Genomic DNA, 23,017 nt, shown 5'->3' on the forward strand with positions numbered 1-23,017 from the left:
TACTGCTTTATGATCGGTGAAATGCAGAGCCAGTGGTTCTTCTAGCGAATCAATTTGGATCCGCTAGAAGCCGTGGGAAGGCATCTCCACCGCTTAGGTCAACGTTTTATGTCAGGAAAAGAATGTGCGTTATGGAACGTGGTTATATACGCATTTGAGCATTCGACCGCAGCGCCCTCTCGTCTATACGTTCAGCCAATTCATGCAAAGTTTAACGCGACTATATACGCACTTGACCGCAGCACCCTCTCCTGTATAGACGTTGAGCGGCTACATGCAACGTTTCATCCATGACATCCCCAGCTATTGAGCTACTACCATATCTCAGAGCCTCCTACTCGTCCCGCAGTCGTTGCGGAGTGGTTAGGCGATGGACTAGAAAATCATTGGGGTCTCCCCGCACAGGCTCGAATCCTGTCGACTCGGCAAACAGTTTTTTTTCATCATTTTTTTTTATTTTTTGCCCTACACGAGCACGTGAGCTAACGAGCACGAGCACGAGCACCAGCAAGATCGATGTCAGCACGGACGCCGGACGGACACCTAAAAAAACAGCACAAGCGTTGTTTTTATTACGCGCTTCTTGCCTGCCGTTGTGCTTGGGCCGCGCGTGCATCGTATGGTACGGAAAGTAGATCGATTGAGCTCAAGTCATATATTGAACTGCTCATGTTATATTGCAACAGACTATAGGCAACATTCACTGGCGGCCATAGCTGCGTACGCGACTGCTGAGCGTGTGCTGACGGCGAGCTCCCACAGTTCTTTTGCAACGTGCATTCCGCACCGCCAAGATTGCCGGTCTAAGTAGTCACTCCCGCGAAAGTTTGCGGTGAAAACCGTTTTTTTTTTAGCACTGTTTGAAGTTTACAAAAAAGCTCGAAATATTGCCGCACGCAGGACCGAATTAACGTGCCAAGCTCAGTCACAGACTTCTAGGAGAATCATGTTTATTTTTACTCGGGACGTAAAGGCTCGGGACGTAAACGTAAAAGTTTCGTCCGACTTCCTTGCTCTCAAAAGTGCCTGCCCAATCTCGCCCCAAACGTTCGACGCTCGAACCTTCTGGGACGAAGTTTCGAGATACTTCGCGGGACCTTGTCGAGTCACTCCCTCTTTCGGTTGCTGTTACGCCGCCGAATCGCCGCTCACCTTTCTGCTGTCTGGACGCTCGTTCTTTATTTTGTTTGGCACAAGTTCGCCCCCCATAAAACTTTTGGTTCAAAACGGGTTTTTCGCCGCTTCTGCGCCTGTCATTCGTGACAAAATGGTACATATATATAATATATAGAATTAATTATTTAGCAATGCCTAATTTTTTGTTTGAATTTAATTGCATTCGTATATAATACGAGGCGAAATTTAAATAAAAAAATAAATAAATATGTTTTTGTATTGTATTTAGTCTATAAAAACAAGCTTAAACTGGGCCGTTTTCAGGGTAGTTTTGTTTCAATCTACTCTTCTGTATAACCGCAGTAGAAGAGTTTTCAGCCTATTGGGTACGTATATTTTATGCATGCAATACCTTTATACCCTTATAAGAAAAGGTTTCTTTGATATTAAACGTAAAGTAGAGAAAAACGTCGTTTTGACTACAATTCAGCTGCAAATTTCGCATTGAGGTTGTTCAAGTTATACTATACAAGGTCACTCAAACAAACGAGTTTACGCCTCAATAATTTGGAATATGCAAAGTTTAATCTAAGTAAAAAAAGATAAAGCGAGAAAATATTCGTTTAAATTGAGCACCCATGATATTGCGCTGAGTGGTTCCATGCGGCTACTTTTCCGCACAGCACGTAGAAGAAGGGTTTTATCTTATACACGCTACAAGCTGAGGTGCTTCATCCGGTAAATATGGGCCTTATTTAAGCGCTGTAGTAAGTAGCACCAAAGCTGATGAAAAGAAAACATAATTTATTCTTATCTGCAATTTCCAGGAAGCTGGTCGAGCCTCGAGAGTAAACTTCACAAAATTTTGTTTTTCATAAAATATCTTTGAAAATCTCGTTTTTAAGTAAACGTTGTGGTTTTCAGACGTTTTTGACGCTTGAACATCTTCAGTCACCTAGTACGACGTTATCGATACACAAAGCGCTTAAGTTGAAATTGGCTTAAAGTGGCGAATCCCGCGCACCATTTGGGGCGACTCCTGTTTGGAATCTTCAAGCTAGTTCGTCTGAAATTTCTTTCACGATAAAATTTGGTACCCATAAAATGTTTACACCATGTAGGGTTTTTTTTTGCGCCCATGTAATGAGCTCTAGTGAAATGAATATTGGGTCTTGGTACAGTTTGTGAAGGCTGGCTCTTTCCGCCAAACGTTTAACCTTTCCTCCAATGAGATCGCAGAGACGTTTTCCGTGGGAAGTTGCGAACAATTTCCATTCAAGCGAAACACTAAAGCCTTCATCGTGAAAGAAAGGTTTCGAAAGTTATTTTTGTTTTTGTTCTGTGAGTCTGCTCCGTCGGAAAAGTAATAAATATTTATTAGTTGTGGCAGGTCATTCTTTAGAAGTTTCAGAAGCTCACAATGGAATGCATACATTGCTAGAGTATCATGTTTCCGGCAGTCTGAAATGGCAGCAAAAGATCTGGCAGATTATACTTCACAGAATTCTTGGGCGAAAATAAAAAAATAACAGGGCAGAGTCCAGCCTGGTGGGATGACACAGTGATAAGGCTGCGGGGCGTCTTGTAGCAGGAAACTGTAGTTAAAAAGCTATAAAATGGTTATAAAATGGTGACCCTTGACTTCATTCAACTTGTCCGAAAAAATTCATCTGTTGTTAACAAAATTGTCTCAAGCGTGCAACGCACGGCGCTCATCCACTGCTGAACTTGAACATGGTCGACCTGATTGGTGTTAAGGACAGGTCTTTTCTGGAGAGGTTACAATGTATTTGGTACCGCGGCACTTGACCAACGTCGCACTTGACCAACATCGCACTTGACCAACATTACAATCCTTTTCATAAACTTGACCCACTGCGGTGGCTAATAATTCTTCAGTGTTCTTCTTGAGTTCACTCGCGTGTACCATTAGCTTCAAGTTTTGGTGCTGCACGCATACGCAAAGAGTGTGCCCCGGCTAAAACACAGGTTGGAGTGCGCATATATTGGCAAAAGGTGGAAATCCAATGTTTAGGTTTGAGCCTTTCTTCCATTCTTGGTGAAGCTCTTTTAGGTTCATCAAAAGTAGCCATTTCTGACGGTCGCGCAGCATATATTCGCTTGGTGGAGATTCCGGTAAATCGTATGACAACGGGTTATCGTCTAGGTTATCGTCCTCGAAATCTAGGAGCGCATCCTGATCATTGCTCGATTCAGACGAGCCTGATAATTCCATTTCTATATGCGGCACAAACGCAAAACAGTGACCTGCCTGCCAGGCAGGAAAAGCTCGAACTGCACACCTGTGAATGTTTATATCATATGTGACGTCACGTCCAAATGGCGAACCAGCCAAGTGGCAAGTTAATTTCGGAATCGGTTTAGTCGTATTTTAACAATTATAAATTATGTAAACAAATTTTTAATGATTTAACCGCTGCGCCATAGGCGAAGTTTTCAGCACCCTTTCTCAAAATATGTTTTGATACAAATGCTCAAACTGACGGCGGAGCTGCCCTTTAACAACGTAGTACATTAAGTATGAAGAAAAGTATAGATGAGACAATTTAGAAAAAATTAAAGGGTCATGAGACGATATCGGTTTGGACTGTTCATAAATTTGCAGAGCCGAATACTGGTTCAAGTCTGGCTCCAGTGTTCTCTCACAGACCGCCACTGATTCAGATGCTTCTTTGTCCCGGTGAAGTTTTGAGGATAAAATGGGACTTTTTCCGTCATTCTTGACTTCGCAAAGCTTGATGACGTAATTGTGGGATAAAAAAATCTAAATCACGACAATCGAACGTGGAAAATGATTGACATAAAACCGTTTGTAAGTAGTGTTGACATTATAATCAGCAGTAATCCCAGACGTTTCGTAATTAATCGGAGTTGCCCTTTAATACATTACGTTCTGGCCGAAATTATAAAAACAGCATTTTGTAACGTATAGGTGCATGAACGAATCAAACCTCCTCAATTAGCTCTTCTCTTCTTATGCCTTTTACAGAAATCTTAAGCAACATGACCCCACCAACATATCAAGCTGAATCTCTTAATGACAAAATTGCCATAGCCTATCAATCGTGCATGAATGAAGGTACGTATTTAGAATTAATATCCTTAAGTATAAGAAAACGAGGTTGAAAAAAGGCTGTTAAGTTGATGGCAGATATCTCTCTGCACATCCACACGTTTTCATGAAATCGCACTTTACTAATTATTTGTCTCTCCTAATTTTAAAAGAAAGCTCCATTGCTAAACATGCACACATTTTAGTTTCTGGCTTTCATTAGTAATATCTTGTGATACATTTTCAGATTCGTGCCAACCAGAAGAAGAAATAAGCCGGCTACGAAAAACGTTGACAGATTTTGGCATCCCTAAATGGCCGATGATACCTGGTTCAAATGAAACTATCGACTGGAAAGAAATATACCGAAAAATACGAGTTGGAGCAGACACGTCGTTTATTTTTAGCGTTGATCTCTTACCTCATATTTTTAACACGTCGCAGCTAGCCATTTACGTAAGTAGCGTCCTAAATATTACTATTTGCTCTGTGATGTTTGCAAACTGCACCCAGAATTGAAAATGTAAGCTTGCATTAAGTAAAGCAACGTAATCATTACCTGTCAGATTTCTTGAAAACAAAACGACTCAATAGAAAATATATATATGAAACTGCTAGGAGGCCTTGTAACACTGTGCGCGCGGCCATGCATGTAGCATCATGTTTGTTTCAGACTCTTGGCATTTAGAAGGCATTTACATTCTATATGCCTTTCGGGCTCTTGGCATTTACCTCTGTGAGTGAGATGCAGAAACTTTGTGATCAGCCAACCAGGACGAAGGACTAGGCCGGCGTGCCTTTTTTGATGACACTTCATTTTTCTTTCTTTTCGACGTGATGGTAAAACGGTAAAGCTACATATCAATCGCGGTAGCGGTAAAACAACCTATCGATCGCCATCCTAGCTCCATACCCATTCATGCGAATCAAAGTTGCTTGTTTCGGGGGGTTCTTACTGGCGAAAGCCTCGATGGATGAAGATTTCTGAATTCCTGGCAAGCAAACTGCCACCTCGGTATTATTTTTGAGGTGTTCCGAACAGGTCGAATCAATTTTAGATAACTTCGAAATAAGTAGAACACAAATCGCTGACGCCGTGCCGGAAAACGAGTATTTGTCCGATCCTGGTAGAAAGACTGAATTTCGGTATCGGTGTTGTACTACGCGACATTTTAAACCTATCAACAAAATTCCCTTGCATTAAACAAAATTTTGATCTCAGCCGCGAAAAAAAGAAAGAAACAAAAAAGAGAGGTTGCGATATTAATTTTAGCTTCACCGATCCGCTCGGCGCCTTTAGCATCAGGTCACTTTTGTGCTGCCGCCAATATTGAAGTTCTAGCTTCTTTGATGAACCAAATCAAGTCATGCAATCAAACTTTGTGTTCAACAAAAGCGACAGTAAAATCGCCTTTCTGTGACTGAGTTTAGAGCGAACAGACACGCCGTCCCAATCTGTAATGGTTTCCTTTCTACATAAATACATTCTAAATTCTTACCTACTTGATTTTAGAAGTGTTGTTTTTACAAAACTGGTATATGACCGATTCATAAAACGGGTGAATCAACGGACGGAGCGATCACCTGACGACATGTCCGCGGAAAGTTCGTCTCTCAAGCGCATGCACAGGAAGGAGACGACCAGCAAATGACAGTCACGAGGGACTGAACCTATTCGCGACCCTACTGTGCCGCAGAGTTCCAGCATCACAGTGTGACGCTGTTGTCCCAGGACCAAATCGACGTTTACTGCTAGGAACACGTCGCTACCGCGAAAAAGAATCACCGTCAGCCGCTGTTTCGTACAGTGCGAGAAAGTACACCCTGATGTACTTGGCGCAAACCGCCACTATCTTTAATAACCCAAGGCATAACAGTGACCCAAGCATGGTCCTGCACGAGAAGGCTTAGGCCTAGAAGCGACGACGTCTTGGACTTGCGGAGTGGCGTTTGGAGACGCCTTCAAGAACTCCGTGCTTGCACACGGCACTCGGGTAGAGCACCGTCACAAAAAAGGACTTGCTAGCTGGATGAAAAGTCGATTAGAAGTGCAAAAAAGATCGCGGCGTGCTAAACGAGTTGTGACGGAAGCTACTTGAATCTTCACACGGACCTGCAGGAGTACCGGATTTTGCGTCGCGTCAGCCAGGCAAGGTTTCTGCAGCTGATTTTACTCGTAGTACCAAGAATCGCGCGACGAGATGAACCAGCGAAAACACAAAACAGAATAATGCGCCATCTTTGTTTTGTTTGTCAAAAAAAAAAAAAAAGACGTTGTAAATTGCCAGGCTAATCGCATTTCAAAAGACAATCACCCGCAAGGAATCCGCGAGCGAAAACGCGCTCGGCCATTTCAGTCCGCGCATCCGCGGACCAGGCGTGGATCGCATGAATTGGAGATGTAGGGGTCACGTGGTACACGACTTGCTGACAAAATTCGCGATTCGGTCCTTCGTGTGAATCTGCCTTTACTGACGCCAGGTCAACTAACTGTATTGGAATCACTGCTACGCATTGTTTTCTAGCTGTCTTAAGAGTTTCTTTTTATTTATTAAAGGTAATTAAGTAAAGAACACGTGTTTTGTGCTCTTGCCTCTCATTGTTGACAATGCACGTCTTGAACTATGGTTGTGGCATAGGTGTGTGAGGTGTAGCTTCTTGCTGCTTCGCTTTCACATGCTTGTTCTAGCGCATATAGGGTCATCTGTTGTCGCATCAAGCGAAAAGCAGTCTGGCTATACCATGCACAGAAAAAGATAATTCAGACACTTAATTTGGTAAAATATTTCGTAGATCGAGACAAATGCTTTACGGGCACTATATAAACATTCAACGCATATTAAAATTTTAGGAGCCAACACCCGCTGATGAGCACAAGCAGACCTGAGATCGCAAGCCGACTCGACGACCCTTCAAAAACGTTTGTTGAAGGCCTTTATTGCGACACTAATACCCGAGTCACACGGGCAGATTAAAGAGCTTCAGAACCAACTCCTTTAAAGAATCGGGGGTTTAGTTCGCCGTCTTGCGCTTATTGGCGTGCGCTGATTCGCCGACCCTTTAAAGGAGTTTGTTCTGTACTGTTTTTTTCTTTCCTGCACCAGTCTTAGGTGTTAAACGACATGATTGCTACCACGAGCTCGCCTGCGCGCTTAGAGTTTTTTCAGTAAGACGGGTGTCAGTCCAGTAGATGTAAATAGCCTCGCATCATACGAGAATTACCTCTTTCTTCGCCGTGTCGCTGATTCTGCATTACAAAAAGCTGCGTGAAAAGTAAGAAGCATAAATAAATAAAGAAAACGGAACCTTGGTTACCTGTGCGTCATGTTCCCGCTGTTTACATGGGCGAGCACAACATTCCTTGGCATCGTACCTCTTGCACGGAGCAGCCGCCTCTCCCTCGAAGGTCCGGTCGCTTTCTTCACTTTCTCGCCGCAACCAATATAGCGGACGTACTTCTCGGCGCGGTAGTTGATGGCGCTGTTCATTTCGCACACCGTCTATTGGGTGTAATTTTTACACGGTTGAATCTCTTACGAAAAGTATTAGTGGTCAATATTTTGCTTCAGGAAGTGCTTTTAAGAGAACAGCTGTTTTATGAAGAAATTTTATCTACAATGTTGGGTTTGGTTGTTTTTCATATTTTTCAGATTGAACCTGCAAAATTTGTGCCCAGTTCGTATCAACTTTCTGAGGCACAAAAGGAAAAGGACAGCGCTGTGGAAGCCTATAAAAATTTCATCAAGCAAACAGTAATTTTGTTTTCGGAAAAGGAGGACATTAATGTAACGACAAAGATTGCTCAAGATATATTTGACTTCGAAGTAAATTTAACAAAGGTAGCGTTCGCTTTCATATATTTATAAGAATCGCGTCAGTACCCCGTGTTATAAATATTTAGCATATACATATAAAACTAAAATTATCCTTTGTCTAAAGATATATGGATCTGTTCCAGTAACGTATGATTTCATATAAAACCACATCAAAGATTAAATAGGCTTGATATGATTTATAAATGTTTTATCTGTTCTCCAGGTCAATATTTTGTACAAGTATTTTTTTTCTCAAAATTATATGTTTAGAAGAATTTTGAAGAATAATAAAGCTAGTCGTTTCGCTCTGGATGAACCAACAACTATCGTTCACGTTCGCATTCGACCGTGATTTTGAGCTAACGCTTCTCCTTCAACGTGACTGCCAGTAGTTCGCTTCCGTAAGACATGTCAGTACACCGCAGGGTTTCATCACCTGATTTAAAGTTATTTATGCGAATGAAGCCCACTAGGAAACAAGATGCGCCCTGCACACTAAATATTTCCGCACCTATATTCGTGTAAAAACTGTGTAGTTTGGAATGAACACCTTTGCTACACCCGTCTTACACAATTTTTACACGCTTTTCAAATATATATCGGTGTAACAAGGGAGTACAGGTCATTTAAATACTTCCTATATCTTTCCTACACCCTGCAGGTAGAAATATCGTGTAGAATGGGTGTATTATTTATTACACCTTTAACGTAAACCGTGTAAAAAATGTGGAATGGTGACACTATGCAATACACTCATGATATATTTCTCATCTTTCTTTATTCTGTTAGCCAAACTTGGTAATGATCGTCTTAGATTAATACGTATAGATGACAATAGTGCTATCTCACACTTTATAGCGTTCCTTGGCTGTGCTCAAGGTTCAATGACCGTAGCAATTAATCATTCAGCACCCTATAAAACCTTCACAGCAGCGTCGGCATGCGAAATATGTGCATCCAACAGCGCTCGTCAGTGCAAGGCGTCGTTCCTGAACAGCCGCCTCCCCCTGTGTTGTTTCTGCCCCAGAACAGGTACATCTCCCACGGCATGCGCGCAGTATTGCGACGATATTAGCGTCAAATCGGAAAGATTGTGACGGTACCGTAGTGATCCAGACGATATCTGTGAAGTATCGGATAGGTCGCGCCCACGCCATTCTGATAAGGTAAAGGCCGCCGTTTGTCGTTGCGTTTGGGAAGTGGCGTTTGGGAATCACTTATGCTGGTTGGGTATAAGGATTTCACGACAATCTTAAAAATAAGGTAAAAGAAAAAGAATTTGTTTACTTTTAGTCTGAGAAGGACAAACAATGCAAGCAGACGGAGCTTAGCTGCATCGTCTATTTCCCTTCGACCTCGCCTTTTGTGAAGCCACCCCGCCTCCTTTTGTCTCTTCGTGTGGCTGTGGGCGAGGGGGACAACCGCTTCGAGCAAATCAGAAGGGTGGAGAGAAACACGTGACCGCTATCCGTAGGAGAAAACGTTTGGGCGGAAATGTGTCACGCGACTCACTCTGACGCACTGATGGACTCACTGGGGCCGTACGCTCTTTGCCGCATGTCAAGTTGTGGCGATGGATAGGGGGCCACGTAAATTCGTAGTTTCCGCAATGCGCTCTTCAATATTCTGATTTTCGTGCGTTGCAGTCACGGCCGTTGTGTTTCGTCGTGAACGGAAGTAATAAGTCCATACGAACGTTCAGGTAATTGCCGCTTTCTTCGTATTCTGTTGTGTTTGTTGGACGCGTTTCGGCAAAAAACTGCTTATCCGCGACAGCGAGATTTTTGTTGAATGTGGGAGACCTTCTTCAGAACCGTACATTCGGCCGGGACTGGAGCCGGTTATCGGCCGACATTCTCACGACACTGGCGGCTGGCCAAGCACGGCCGTGCTACTTCGGCGACTCGTTTGGGTGATTTATTTGCTCAGTCATTTCATGGGTTCCCGGGCCACAGTGTGCACCTCGACAAAAAGTGTACTGTGGTAATTACAGGTTATAAGAAGGTGGAGTGTGGTTTAGTAACTTTCTAAAAATGTGTGCCGCAGTATCACACCTTTTAGTAAAAGTGTTACAAGAATCAAACCTTTTAGTAAAAGTGTTACAAGAATCAAACCTTTTTTTTTAAGTGTTAGCTTCACACCTTTTTTATTAGGTGTATCGCTACACTGGTTAAGATGTTGGTTATGGAACGCCCCGTTCACTCCTATAATGGTGTGAAAATGTTTAGTGTGTGTAGTAACGGTGTAATTTATTGAACTGACTGTTACATACGATTTGGCATCCGTCCTGGCCGTCCTGCTCCAGAGTCTTCTTGTCTAGAGCAGGCATGTCGGTGGCCAGGGCTCATGCACAATCGGCTCTTGAGTGGGCGTCATCATGTCCTCCTCTTCCGTCACCTCCTCGCAGCGGATCTCTCCGTCTAAGGAAGGGAGAGTGGTGGACCTCAAGCGACATGTCGGGTGTCGACCCCTGCTGCGAGCGGGTAGGGAGGGGGAGGGGGGATTCTAACCGAGAAATAAAACAGTTCGGCTACAGTTACAAGAACTTTTACCAAAAAAACTGGCTTTGTTAAGAATTTTTAACCAGCCTCCCCCCACCCCCACATTGAACATCTTGAACATCAAATTCTTGAATTTTATCACTTCAGTAATTGGTCTGGCGCCCCTCTAACATGGTTAATTTTTGTTTCAGTTAAACATCCAGAACTAATAGCGGGAAGCTGAGCCAGCGGGGAAATAAATTACTATGTTTTTTTTAAAACTAGTTTCAGAATATACATTGTTTCCACAACTACACTGTAAAAACCCATATAACACCCCAGAACTTCAGTTTGACGAACAGCGCGCTGAAGTTGACCCAACGGTACCAACATTCACAAGCGGTTTGATAGCCGAGTGGTACAACTTATTAAAATAGCTAATGTACGTGTTACTGACTACAACAACAACAACAAAAAAAGTAATCGGTGTTTTATTGGCCCAACTCCGAAACCTCAGTGTTTTTTTTCTTCTGTAGTTTTCGATGCGTAGTTTAGCTGTTTAATGAGGTATATATTAACGTTCTCATTTGGGGTGTCGCATATGGGACAACGGGTGTAAGAATATACCCTTTTTTTCTTAGAGTGTTCCATTTAAAAACTAAGTAATCTTTGAAAATTTCGTCTCAGATACCACATATGCAAGATTTTAATATACTTTCAAAAGTCGATGTGTTTGACGACACTGACACTGCGTTTTAGTCAAATACCTTAAGCTTCTTGTTCAGTTCGAAGTAAATTACTGATAGCATGTTCAGAAAAAGAAAAAATTTGGCATAAATATTATACAAAATAGACTCTGCTGTGTTTGGCTTTATCCCATTCTTGGGATCTTTTGTGAAATTTTTTTCGGGGGAGGAGAGATCTGTAAACTTACGTCACGTGCAAATACTCATTTAAACCTCATTTCGGCTGCTTTGCATTCTTGTGCTGTCGACCCTTGTTAGTTCAATCGTCATTTACATTATTGAAAAAGCTAGCGCTTTTGTCTTAAAAAAATAACGAAGTACGCATAAATAAATATGTACCACTGGCTTCAAAAGAAATCCGATACTTCGTTTCATCTTGTATTAAAGCGTAGTGGGAGGCTAGTAGCTGCGACACGGCACTGGCAAGGCCTTCTTGGGCATCGCAGAGTAGGCGTCAAAGACTTCGATGGTAAAAAGAGCGTAGCCTTTTTCCTTAAAGTAATGTTCCTGTTTCGTACAAGTGATACGATGTTTATGTTCCAATAAAGCTCCGAAACGTGATATTGAATAAATAAATATGAGTGCCTTATGCCTTTAGGACGAAAACAGCTTCGTTCCGTCGCACGTGCCTCGTCAGTCAGTCACGGAAAGCTCTCTGTGGTTGAGTATTAATAAAGTTAGTAGTCGGCATAGGCAACTTTGAATCAGACACACAAGCCCTGGACTGCAAGTGTATGCAGGCGAGACATTTCGCGAGGACGTCAGGCTGGAGTCGAAGTTCCATTGTATAGGCCGACCTGTTTCCTGGCGTCACCGAGAAGTCTCCAATTTTCTGAGTGGAACAAGAAGGGAAGCGACGAGTTCCTGCGGAGCTTTCTTCCGCTCGACCGTCCCACCGATCCCACTCACAAAATGGAGACGCCACAGCTGCGCGTCAGGCTCGATACTTCAAGATGTTTCAGCCACGAACATCAAATATACTATCCAAAAAGAAAACCCGTGCGTCTACTTTCCAGCGCAACACTCGGAGCGCTAATCAGCGTACCTTACGGAGGCAGCTCAGCGAATGACGATGCCAAAGCATATGTTTAAAAAAAAAAAAAAATCAATCTGTGTGCAATGCAAAACGTCACGCTTGCATTGCTTGATGTCACAACTCAAACTGCGTTTTTTTGTCTAAACATATGTTTTGGTACCATCATTTGCTGAGCTGCCTCCGTAAGATGCGCTGATTGGCTCTCCGAGTGTTGTGCCGGAAAGTAGACGTGCGGGTTTTTTAGAGTGACAAACTTGTGCAGTAAACTGTGCAGACTAAACGAAGTCCGAATGTTCTCTAATGTAGCAGACAAAAACGTTTCATCCGCGCCACGTCCACACCGGACTTCAAACCAGCATCATTTTGACTCGCGCACTGATACACCCCCAACGAGCCTAGTGACGTCACTTTTAAACTGAAGCTTGACTTGCTGTTGAGGCTCCCAGACTTCCGCTGTGGTTTATCCCAAGATGAAACGGAATATGGCTAAAAGTTTTGAAACTGCCTAGACTTTTTTGTTTCTTTCAAATACATTTGAGTCACGTTATTTTTTGTTCACTTCAAAGGGTAATATATTTTTGTTGCCCAGTCTTCTTGCGCGAGTAGATACACTTTACTTTGTGCTTTGTACTTCTTTCCTGTACAACAAGTCCTCGAGATGAATGAGGCTGACGTTGGGTTTAGGTATATGGCACCGTCTTCGGTGATGGTCGCTTTTTATGGTATTTTTTGTTCAGTTTTGACAAGGTAAGGCTAAATAAAGCGGAATTCACCTTACTACGATAAAATTGTCGCTTAATCATATTTTTCTCATAAAGACGCGAAAACCAAAAAAACTGTCGAGTAAATTGCAAACAAACTAACAATCACAGCCGCCTAGAGAAATTGTTTTCTGATTATTATTTAATTCTTCACGTTGTATATTTTCAGGAACCCTATTGACGCAACCGATGTTCTATTTTAACATTAGCGTTGTGTCATGCAAGGCAATAACATTTAGTCTGAAACATCAATTTTATTTTATTGCGTGTTTGTGCCTTCTTGAAAAAACACAGTGTTCATTTATTTACGTTTCTTACAACTATAAACCGTTTTATATAACCAAATGTCTTCATACGTAACATAACGTTTTAATAGCGTTTTATATAATTATAAAGTTTTATACTAATAATTATAAACGCTGAAGCTCTGGTGGGAAGTTGGTATTTGGAAAACGTTTACAACTTGCCAGAATTGTCAACTTAACTGAACTGTTTGACAGCCGAGAAAGAAGTTCCCATTACAGTCACCTTCAAAGTACCTACTTGTTCGAGCATCTAGACGTGAGAAATACAACTGTGTACTAACGAAATGCGAATAGTGTAGCCAATGACTTGGTAGACAGGCTGCGCCACGCTGCGACACTGAGTACTGATAAACATATTCAATAGATCACCCCTTTCTACTAAGAAGATTTTTCTTCTTATTATTACCCAGGTAGGCTTTATGTGGTGCACAATGTAACTAAGCCACGCCATTTCCATTTTCTTTGAACCCAAAAATGCATTCCCGATTTCGTGTTTCTAATATTACTTTTTGGTCTGTAATCAAAGTTTCGTGTAGACTAGGGTTTGCGATAATTTTTGTCGATTATTGCTATTCCACCAAAGGCTTTGTCGTTTGTCCAGTCCAGAGACAAAATAAAAATGTAAAAGCTTTAAACAAGCTATTGTAACAAAATTTTCTTTGAAAGTTTCATCCTGCTGCCGAGCTTCGAATGAATCACTAAGTTTGTTGAGTAGTAGTTGGCACATCCCTCATCTGTTTTGCCTCACCGGAACTAATTTGTGTGTGATAAATAAACTGACAGTCAACTAAACCATACCGCCATTGCGATTGTTTTTCGATAGAACTCATTCTGCCATTTTTCTTGTCAGACCTTTGATTATAGTTTTGTCGATTTGTCGCCAGAAAATCTACGACTTCGGGTTCGACCTACCAGAATTTCCAGATTATAATTATACGTATGATTACCCCGATGATTACGGAGAAGAGTCCTCAAGCACCGCAGAGCCTGAACTGGTAAGTCGCTGAAATTAAAAAAAAACAAGTAACAGTAGTAATTATCTCGGAATTATTCATGGGGTTAAGTTTATTTCTCCTGTATACCGTTAATGTAAAAGGTGGGTCGAAATGTGCCTACGATTATTAAACAAAGTTTGAACAGTTTGAGTACTAGAGCAACGGGGATTACCCACCCAATAATCCAGCGTATATCGCACTTCCCAGAGTCAATGCATAGGTCCAGATTCCGACATGTCACTGCATTAGTAATAGGGAAAAATGAGACAATTTTCTAAATCCTCAATTGACAATGGAAAGTTTTTTAATAAAAATATCCACCACCAAAATATTAGCTCTTGCTAAGTTTTATTCAGTTATTTATGATAGTTGTTGTTTAAGTCAGGCGAGCGGAAACTGTGCACTAATGAGTTGCATGACTGTGCCAGTAGTCAAGAGCAGTGATGGAAAGAGTCAATGCTTTTTTTAGAGCACAGCTCTTAGGCGCCCGTTTCCGGCTTGAGCGCCGTCGATGTCGCCGTCGCCGTCGCCGTCGGCGTAACCAAGGTCACCCCAAGGTCACGTGACCCCCCGAGGTCACGTGACCCCTCCCAAGGTCACCTCAAGGTCACGTGACTCCCAAGGTGACCCCGCGTGACCCCCTGGGCGTCACGTGACCCCCAAAGTCACCCCAAGACCACGTGACCCCTCCGAGGTCACGTGACCCCCGAGGTCACGTGGTCCCCTCCCCAAGGTCACGTGACCGCCCGAGGTCACCTCGAGGTCTCGTGACCCCCCAAGGGGACCCCCACGTGACACCCCAAGGTCACATGACCCCCCCCCCAAGGTCACGTGACCCCCCAGGTCACGCCTCCCCGAGGTCACGTGACCCCCCCTCCCTGAAGTCACGTGACACCCCCCCTCCGAGGTCACGTGACCCCCCCGCAGCATATTAAAGATTGAGGGGAGGAGGGGGGAAGGAGGAGGGGTCTACCCTCCCCTCAGTACCCTTCACTCCTCCTCCTCAAGAGCTGCGCCCCAATTCGGCGTTACAGGGAGTTGTATTTACTTAGAATTACACCAGCCTAAAGGCCCGTTCACACTCTTGCGACCGAGTACGACTGAGAGAGACGAGATCTCTTAAAACTTCTTAAATGTTTTCAGAATGACCGAACACACTGGCATTGTGGCGCCATCTATGCGGTGACCATGGAACTGCATTTCACAAGAGTGAAGGTATTGCGGGATTTCCGAGGTCAAATGTGCGTAATACCCATAGAAAGGCTCGTTTATAACATTGACAAAAGTTTTTCAAGTCAAGAAAGAAAGGATAATGCGCGAGAAATAAAAAAATATGCCGGACCGCCGAGTTTACACTGCTTCCCAATAGATGGCGCCAGTGTGTTCTCCGGTTTAAGAAGTTTTAAGGAACCCAGGTTTAAGAGGTCGCAAGAGTGTGAACGGGCCTTAATAGAAGTGCCTTAAAACTACCTAATTCAAACGCGTTTTTTTTTTTTTTAATACGTCTCTAGAGTTAACAGTTACATTTCTCACGTACTGTGAAACAACAGTGACGAGGTTCGGGGAATGGGAAGGTAATGTTTTCTGCAATAATGTTGTGTTACCGTACGCAAGGAAGCCTTTCAAATTGTTCAAAACAATTTTGACGTGGAGTGGTTCGGTCACACCTGGCAAAATCGCCATACGTAAAATACGTTTTGGGTCATTAAATTTTTGTAATATTGTATGTGCTCTGAGACTCATACTGCGACATTCAACGAGAGCACCATTTGGTTTTCGCTATGGTCACGTGATTCTTACACCAGCCAGTGGGAGTAAGGTGCCATCCTGGAGGGAGCCCTGATGCGCCGGGTGACAGAGGAAATATGGCGGTTTCACCAAACAAATTTCCGTTTCCGGAAAACTAAGCGTGGCCATGCTAATGCCAATTTTTTGCCATTTTTCTCATTAGTCTGCATATACGTTTCGTTTTTGGCTATTTTGTGTATTGGTGAAGAAAAAGGGTGTTGAGAGGGACTCCGCCGACGGCAGAACTCAGTAGGCCGCATAAACCCTGGCGGGTCATTCCATGCCAAGCGTCCCAAACCCTGATATCGAACAACGCCAATTTTGTATAAAAATCGTGGCTGTTTTATAATTTCTTAATGAACTACCGCCAAAATGCTATTTTACTATTCTTCATCACGTGAACGCTCTCTGACGTTTCTGCAGTGAGCACAATCTAGCTATAACTTAAAAACTTCCAAAAAATTTTAATTAATTATTATTACTATTACTATTAATAACCCTTAAATACTCTGCTCGGATTGTTCTTTCGTGTAATGTCAGAACTGGAGTAAAGAAGCAGAAAACGAAACCTGTCCAGAATTTTAAACAGAAAGCATCAAGCATAGGTTGGGCTAGATGGTTGGGATACATAATGAAAAATACGCAAAAACAAAACAAAAAAAAACAGGGACAGAGAAGAGAGGCACGCAGGACAGGGCGTAACTTGCAACTAAACTTTAATAGAACACACACACACACAAAAAATATTAAAACCGCACATGCGTGCAGAGGATATATTTAAGTATAAAAAAATAGAAGTCAGACGTCAATGATGGATGTCTGAACCTTGACTGATAAAGGCCTGCTCCTTATCGGAGAGGGCGATGGAGGGAGCGCTGATACAAACATTCGGACCATGGGCCCTTATCATGAAGGTCTCGTGTATTTCACGCTCCAGTGGCGTTTTGAATCTTTCCGCTATATTAGTTTTGTGGAACTCCGGTTGGCCATTCCCATCTGTCTCAGTGTACAGCCAAATGGCCAGACGGGGATCGCCTGGTGGCGGCTGAGTACTCTCCAATGCTATCATCGATGGACCTTCCCGTCTGGTCCACTTAAACCCTACCATTATGACAAGGAATTTTCATACCATTAAGTTTCGTGAGCGTGCCATGGGGGTCACCTATAAAATTGCCTTGTCACGGGGTACACTGATAGCAAGTCCCGTTTATTCGGTGAATATTTGGGGTTAAAACACGTTATTTAAACAAATTAGCATAAATTTACACGTTGTTTAATGGATAATTCGTTCAAAAATCATGCGAGGTTGTAAAAAATGTGTTTTGGTTCGGTTTTATACGCATAACCGTGTAGCCGACCTCCAAAACACGCATCGCCACCGACACGACGGCTGCCATGTTGATTTAAGGCACGTGCACGCCGGCAATGTAAAGCGGTCGCGCAATGTGACTAAATCGCATCGAAAAATAAAAAAAAAAATGGTTACTCTGACGTGCGCGATGGGCGAGTCCAAGGCCTTCGTTGGCAAGTCGCTTCGCGAGCACTATCGCTCGGAACGCCGCTGATTGGCTCAGCCACTTCACGGTGTAGATCGCATCGCAAAAAGTCGGGTCATGTAGCGACTGCTCAAATCGCGTCACTTTTTTTTCGCGATCGTCGCTTTTGCGATGAAAGTTATCGCGCGACTAGATCGCATCGTTGGTGTGGACGCGCCTTACGATTCGGTCGATGGTACGGAATGAAACAGGAGGTTTTAGATTGTACGAGATAAAGCGTCCATGGCTGGCTACTTCATGCATATCGGGTCTCAGTACAATGAGGTTTCTTTTTGCCGCTGTTATGATCGGCCACCCAGACCAGAACGCAGCCAGTCAGCAAGGGGCGACCAGATGGCTGGGTTTGGCTCCTGGCATCGCCAAATCGTGTCGACCTTCGCGGGGGAGTACCCAGCCCGCAGCGCGACTACCCGTGGACGCCCTCCCCAGAGGAGGAAGGAACGGAAGTTAAGAAGAAAAGAACAAATCGCGTTTCTCCATGATGAGTTGGCGCAGAGCTAGAACATCGCACTACTGACGAAGTGGTCGAGGGCTCGATCCCTGGAAGCAACGGAGTGGGTTTTTTTTTTTTGTGTCGTTTTAAGTTTTTTTGTTTTTTTTCAATTTATCAAGACAAAAATAAACAAACCCAGAATGATAAAAAGGCAAATTAAAGTCTTTATTATCCACTGACGCCCCCCATGGAAAGCCATACAAATATCATTACTACAAATTTCATCCCAGCACGCTGTTTGATAAACAGAATTCGGGCAGCCACGTTGAATCTAGGCCCTTTACGCAGGGGTCAAGACGACGAGGTCGGTCCATCAGTCGTTTCTTTGCCTAGCGTTTTCGACATTCATAAAAAAAAAGGGTAAACACATCCGCCATGAACAGCTAAGCTTCGAAACGATGCCGACACTGCTACGTACACTGGGCTTAGATGGCGGCTGCGATCAGCTGCGATAGCGACGGGCTTCGGGCCTTGGACACTTTGGCCACATGTCGTACCTCGACTGCCGGGCCCTGACCCTCGCTGCGACCACTGCAACCAAAGGTGCAAAGATTACGACGCTGCGACGCTAAGAGGACTGCGAGCGAGTTCTGGATCTTTGAGGTCCCTTGTTCTCGCGATCGCTCTGCAGCGACTGTGATGTGTGCGTCTTCTGTGCAACGTTCGGTGTTGTCACCCCTTACCGTTTGCCGACCGACAATCACCTTAATTTCGTGTTTCCGGAGCTGCAGATGGTCGTGCGGCTAATGTGAACGAACACGCGAACGGTCGCCGACGTTCTCTGTGTGCATGGGCGCGCCTTCGTTCTTGATACCACTTGTCGTGTCAACCGACCATAACATTAATTTTGTGTTTCTCGAGCTGCAGATGACAGTGCTGCTGTTGTGAATGAAAGCCCGAATGGCCGCCGACGTTTTATGTGTGCAAGGGCTCCCGGAGGTGTGGGTGCAAGGAGGGCTGGGAGGAAGTTGCGGCGTTATACTTCTGGGAAAGACGCAAGAAAAGAATAGGGATTTCTCTTCTCCTCCGTAATTCCCTCTCCTCCATCCGAGAATATTTCTGCGGGTGCTCATGCCTGTGTGTCGTGGTATCCGGCTAACTTGTTGAAAGTTGAAAGGTCAAAGGAGAATTTGTCGGTAGAACACTTGTAAGAGAGGCCACTCCGTCATAGGCCGATTCGCAGATCGCAATTCGTCAAACACCAGTTGTTTTGTAGGCTACAGAGGATTTAAAAGGAACCCCCTGACTACTTTTATTTTTTGCTCAACATTTTTTGCCCTCAATGTTTTGTTGTTTTTTTTTGTTCCCCGTGCATTTCCAAGTTCAAGGTACTATCGGGAGAATGATGAAATGCGAATGGAGGAATATGTGGCTTTCAATACACACTGCGTAACCTGGCAGCTCTTTGAGAACTCATGAAAATCTGCGTTAGGAGGGAGGGTAAGACTTCTACCAACCGTATTATCTACTGGGAAATGCTAGGCCAGGGGTGCACAATTAAAAAAGTTTGGGAGTCCAAATTTACATTCATTAGAAATTGTGAAGGCCGCGCCTATCGTGCGACGTGTTGCACAACTTGGCTGCGGTCAGACTTCCCATATCAGGTATCACAGCACTTGTTTAATCTTTGGCACATCTAGCAATGTCATATCCGTCATAGCTGATCAAACGTGATTCATGTTCAGAGTCATCAGTAATTAGCTCGCATGCTATAGCATGCGAGTTGTTCGGGCATTTGTAGGGCTGGTGATTCGAGTGCATCCAAGACTCGAGAGCGGCTGCCTGCCCGTGACAAATGAGACTGCGAAATCCGCATAGCTGCGACTCCCATGCTGATTATTAGTATGTGCGCCAAGTGTACTTCATTCTTGCCTAGTGCTTCAACCGTTGATCACTCTGATTTTGCTTCTCCGCGCATAACCAACATCCTCGGGCACTGCTGTTTGCTGTGAAAGTGGTCATGAACGACTATGCAAAAAGTCGCCGATGTTGCCAGGTATCCAAGTGTCAAACGACGATCATCTGACGACCATTTTGGTTCGTTTCTCTGTGCACCACCAGTATCGCTAAAGCAGTGCTGTCTATCCTGGAATTGGTTGTGAACGAAGACGTGAATGGTCGCTCTGGTATCCCTGTGTTTCACAGCAAGATGTGAATGGTCGCTCAGGTATCCCTGTGTTTCACAGCAAGATGACTTATGCTCCCTAATTGCTAGTCTGTTCCAGATTTCAGTGTTGTAAGGGACCGTTTGTGCGACTATGGCACAATCGATCAACCTGCGGATAGTCACGTTGTTACGCTGATCGAGACCGTAACTTCGATGGTACTATGCGTAACTTCCATCGTAAACCGGAGACACGGAAAAATAAAAAAAACGGACAAAACAACAACAAGTCTCAAACACAGCTTCTAGTTTATTTGAACACCTCCGCTCTTATATATACACAACAACCCTCCCCTCCAAAGGTCGACACACCTCCTCTCCACTCCATCAACGACATCTCAAACTGAACCAATGACACATGCTACCTCCCTTCCTTTCATACCAACCAAAAACTGACCCCTTTCCAATCCAAGAAACAGGCACTCAAACCCTGCTAACAATGAAAACACCCCCCCCCCCCCCCCACAAAAAAAGAAAAAAAAAGATAAGTTTTACGGAACCGACCAGCCACAACTGATAACAGGCCTATCGAACAGACACGGTGTTAGCATTCAACCACCCCTCAAAAAAAAAAAAAAAATTAAAGACAGAGAAAGCGTTTCAGTTCACTTCCGAAACCCAAGGACGGTGTGCTGACACAATTGCCACGCTCCAAAATACATAAAGTCTTTTTAAGACTTTCATAAAGACTAAGACTCATAAAGTCTTCATAAAGACTTTCAGACGGTGGTAAAGAGGCTAGGGGAGGTTTCACAGGCTACCTTAAGACTGAAATTTTTGTTGAAGGACCACAAGCCTGGCTTCCCGTTGAGAGTAGTTGTGAACGAAAATGGTGCTTGGCAGAGGGTGTTGTCGGTTTTTATACAAAAGTGTCTAACTGGAGTGGAGGTCGATAGCCCGTTATCATTGAGAAACTCTGAGCAATTAATAGAAATACTGAATCCCCATCATGGGAGAAGCTGCGAAGTAATAACTTTAGACATCAAGGATCTTTATTATTCTATGAATAAGTCGGAGCTTTTGAGGAGGGTCAGGGGGTGGTGTGATGACCATCTAGTAAAATTTCAGTCTTCCTCTGGAATTGATGTGGATAGCTTTATGAGCATTCTGGAGTTTTATTTGGGGTCCACTGTTATAGATTTTCAAGGTGCTCTTTTTATCCAAAAAGAGGGAGTGTGCATCGGGTCTTCAATTGCGCCAGTGTTATCAGAGATTTTTTTAAATGAAATGGATGTTTATGTCGACGCGTTTGTGCGGTCTTTGCCGAGTGGAGCTGTTGTAGTTCGTCGCTATGTAGACGACATTTTGATTTGTTCTTTTGAGGAAGGGTTAGCAGGGACGGTTAAGAAGTGTATAATAGAAAAGTGCCGCGATTTGCCGTTCACGGAAGGAAGCACTCTTCAAGGCAAGATTCAGTATCTAGACCTCCTACTACACACACAAAAGGGCTTGTGTTGGAGGTTTGGTAAGGAATCGGCTAAACCCTTGTTGGCTGCTGACAGCTGCCACTCGAAGTTAGTCAAGAGGGGTGTAATCGCGTCTGTGGTAGATAACGCGTGTAAGAAGTCATGTGTACATCACGTTGGAGAGGCAATAGGGTTGCAAAAGTTGCGTCTTGTGGAAGCGGGCCATCACCAGGATGTGATTTCTAGCGTTATGCTCAAGGTGTTAAGAAAGTTCAGTTCGGCTCCGGTAGAAAAACCGGTTGTGAAAAATGTGGTCTGTGTGCCTTACTATCATGGAATATCTCACAATTTGAAGTCGGTGGCCAAGAGGTTCGGAGTAAATTTAGTTTTCAAGGCACAACATAAATTGGAAAGCTTAACCCCCTTTTCGGGTGGTCGTCAGGGTTGCCTAAAGAAACACCAAAACCCTGATTTAACTTGTCAAGTAGGAGTTGTATACGACATTCCGTTGCGGTGTGGATTGTCTTATGTAGGCCAAACTGGTCGCTGTTTGGATGATAGGTTGCTGGAACATAAAAGGGCGGTAAAAGACAATGCGCAGAATTCAGAAATAGCTAAACATGTTGTAGACTGCAATCACTGTCAGCCTGAGTGGGGGGATACCCAGGTATTGCATAAAGAGAAAGAAAATGGTAGGAGAGTTGTGAGGGAGACTTTATGTATTTTGGAGCGTGGCAATTGTGTCAGCACACCGTCCTTGGGTTTCGGAAGTGAACTGAAACGCTTTCTCTGTCTTTAATTTTTTTTTTTTTGAGGGGTGGTTGAATGCTAACACCGTGTCTGTTCGATAGGCCTGTTATCAGTTGTGGCTGGTCGGTTCCGTAAAACTTATCTTTTTTTTTCTTTTTTTGTGGGGGGGGGGGGTGTTTTCATTGTTAGCAGGGTTTGAGTGCCTGTTTCTTGGATTGGAAAGGGGTCAGTTTTTGGTTGGTATGAAAGGAAGGGAGGTAGCATGTGTCATTGGTTCAGTTTGAGATGTCGTTGATGGAGTGGAGAGGAGGTGTGTCGACCTTTGGAGGGGAGGGTTGTTGTGTATATATAAGAGCGGAGGTGTTCAAATAAACTAGAAGCTGTGTTTGAGACTTGTTGTTGTTTTGTCCGTTTTTTTATTTTTCCGTGTCTCCGGTTTACGATGGAAGTTCTTCACCAGCTCGCCTGTGCTTTTACCCTTTCTTCGTTACTATGCGTAACTTGTTGTCGTCTGCGTGTAATGCAATGCTAGC

The 23,017-nt window shown here is 43.7% G+C and overlaps 1 protein-coding gene across 1 annotated transcript in view; it reads left to right on the forward strand.

The window, feature by feature from the left end:
- The window catches only part of LOC121836109 (neprilysin-1-like), a 66,694-nt gene that overhangs the window by 6,794 nt on the left and 36,883 nt on the right, over nt 1-23,017 (forward strand). The window contains exons 4-7 of the mRNA XM_042290841.1: nt 4,127-4,216; nt 4,437-4,645; nt 7,840-8,028; nt 14,217-14,327. Coding sequence (XP_042146775.1) covers nt 4,127-4,216; nt 4,437-4,645; nt 7,840-8,028; nt 14,217-14,327 — 599 coding nt within the window. The remainder of the gene's footprint in view (nt 1-4,126; nt 4,217-4,436; nt 4,646-7,839; nt 8,029-14,216; nt 14,328-23,017) is intronic.

The sequence above is a fragment of the Ixodes scapularis genome, unplaced genomic scaffold, assembly GCF_016920785.2.
Source record: "Ixodes scapularis isolate PalLabHiFi unplaced genomic scaffold, ASM1692078v2 PGA_scaffold1__304_contigs__length_218370807, whole genome shotgun sequence".
NCBI classification, from domain to species: domain Eukaryota; kingdom Metazoa; phylum Arthropoda; class Arachnida; order Ixodida; family Ixodidae; genus Ixodes; species Ixodes scapularis.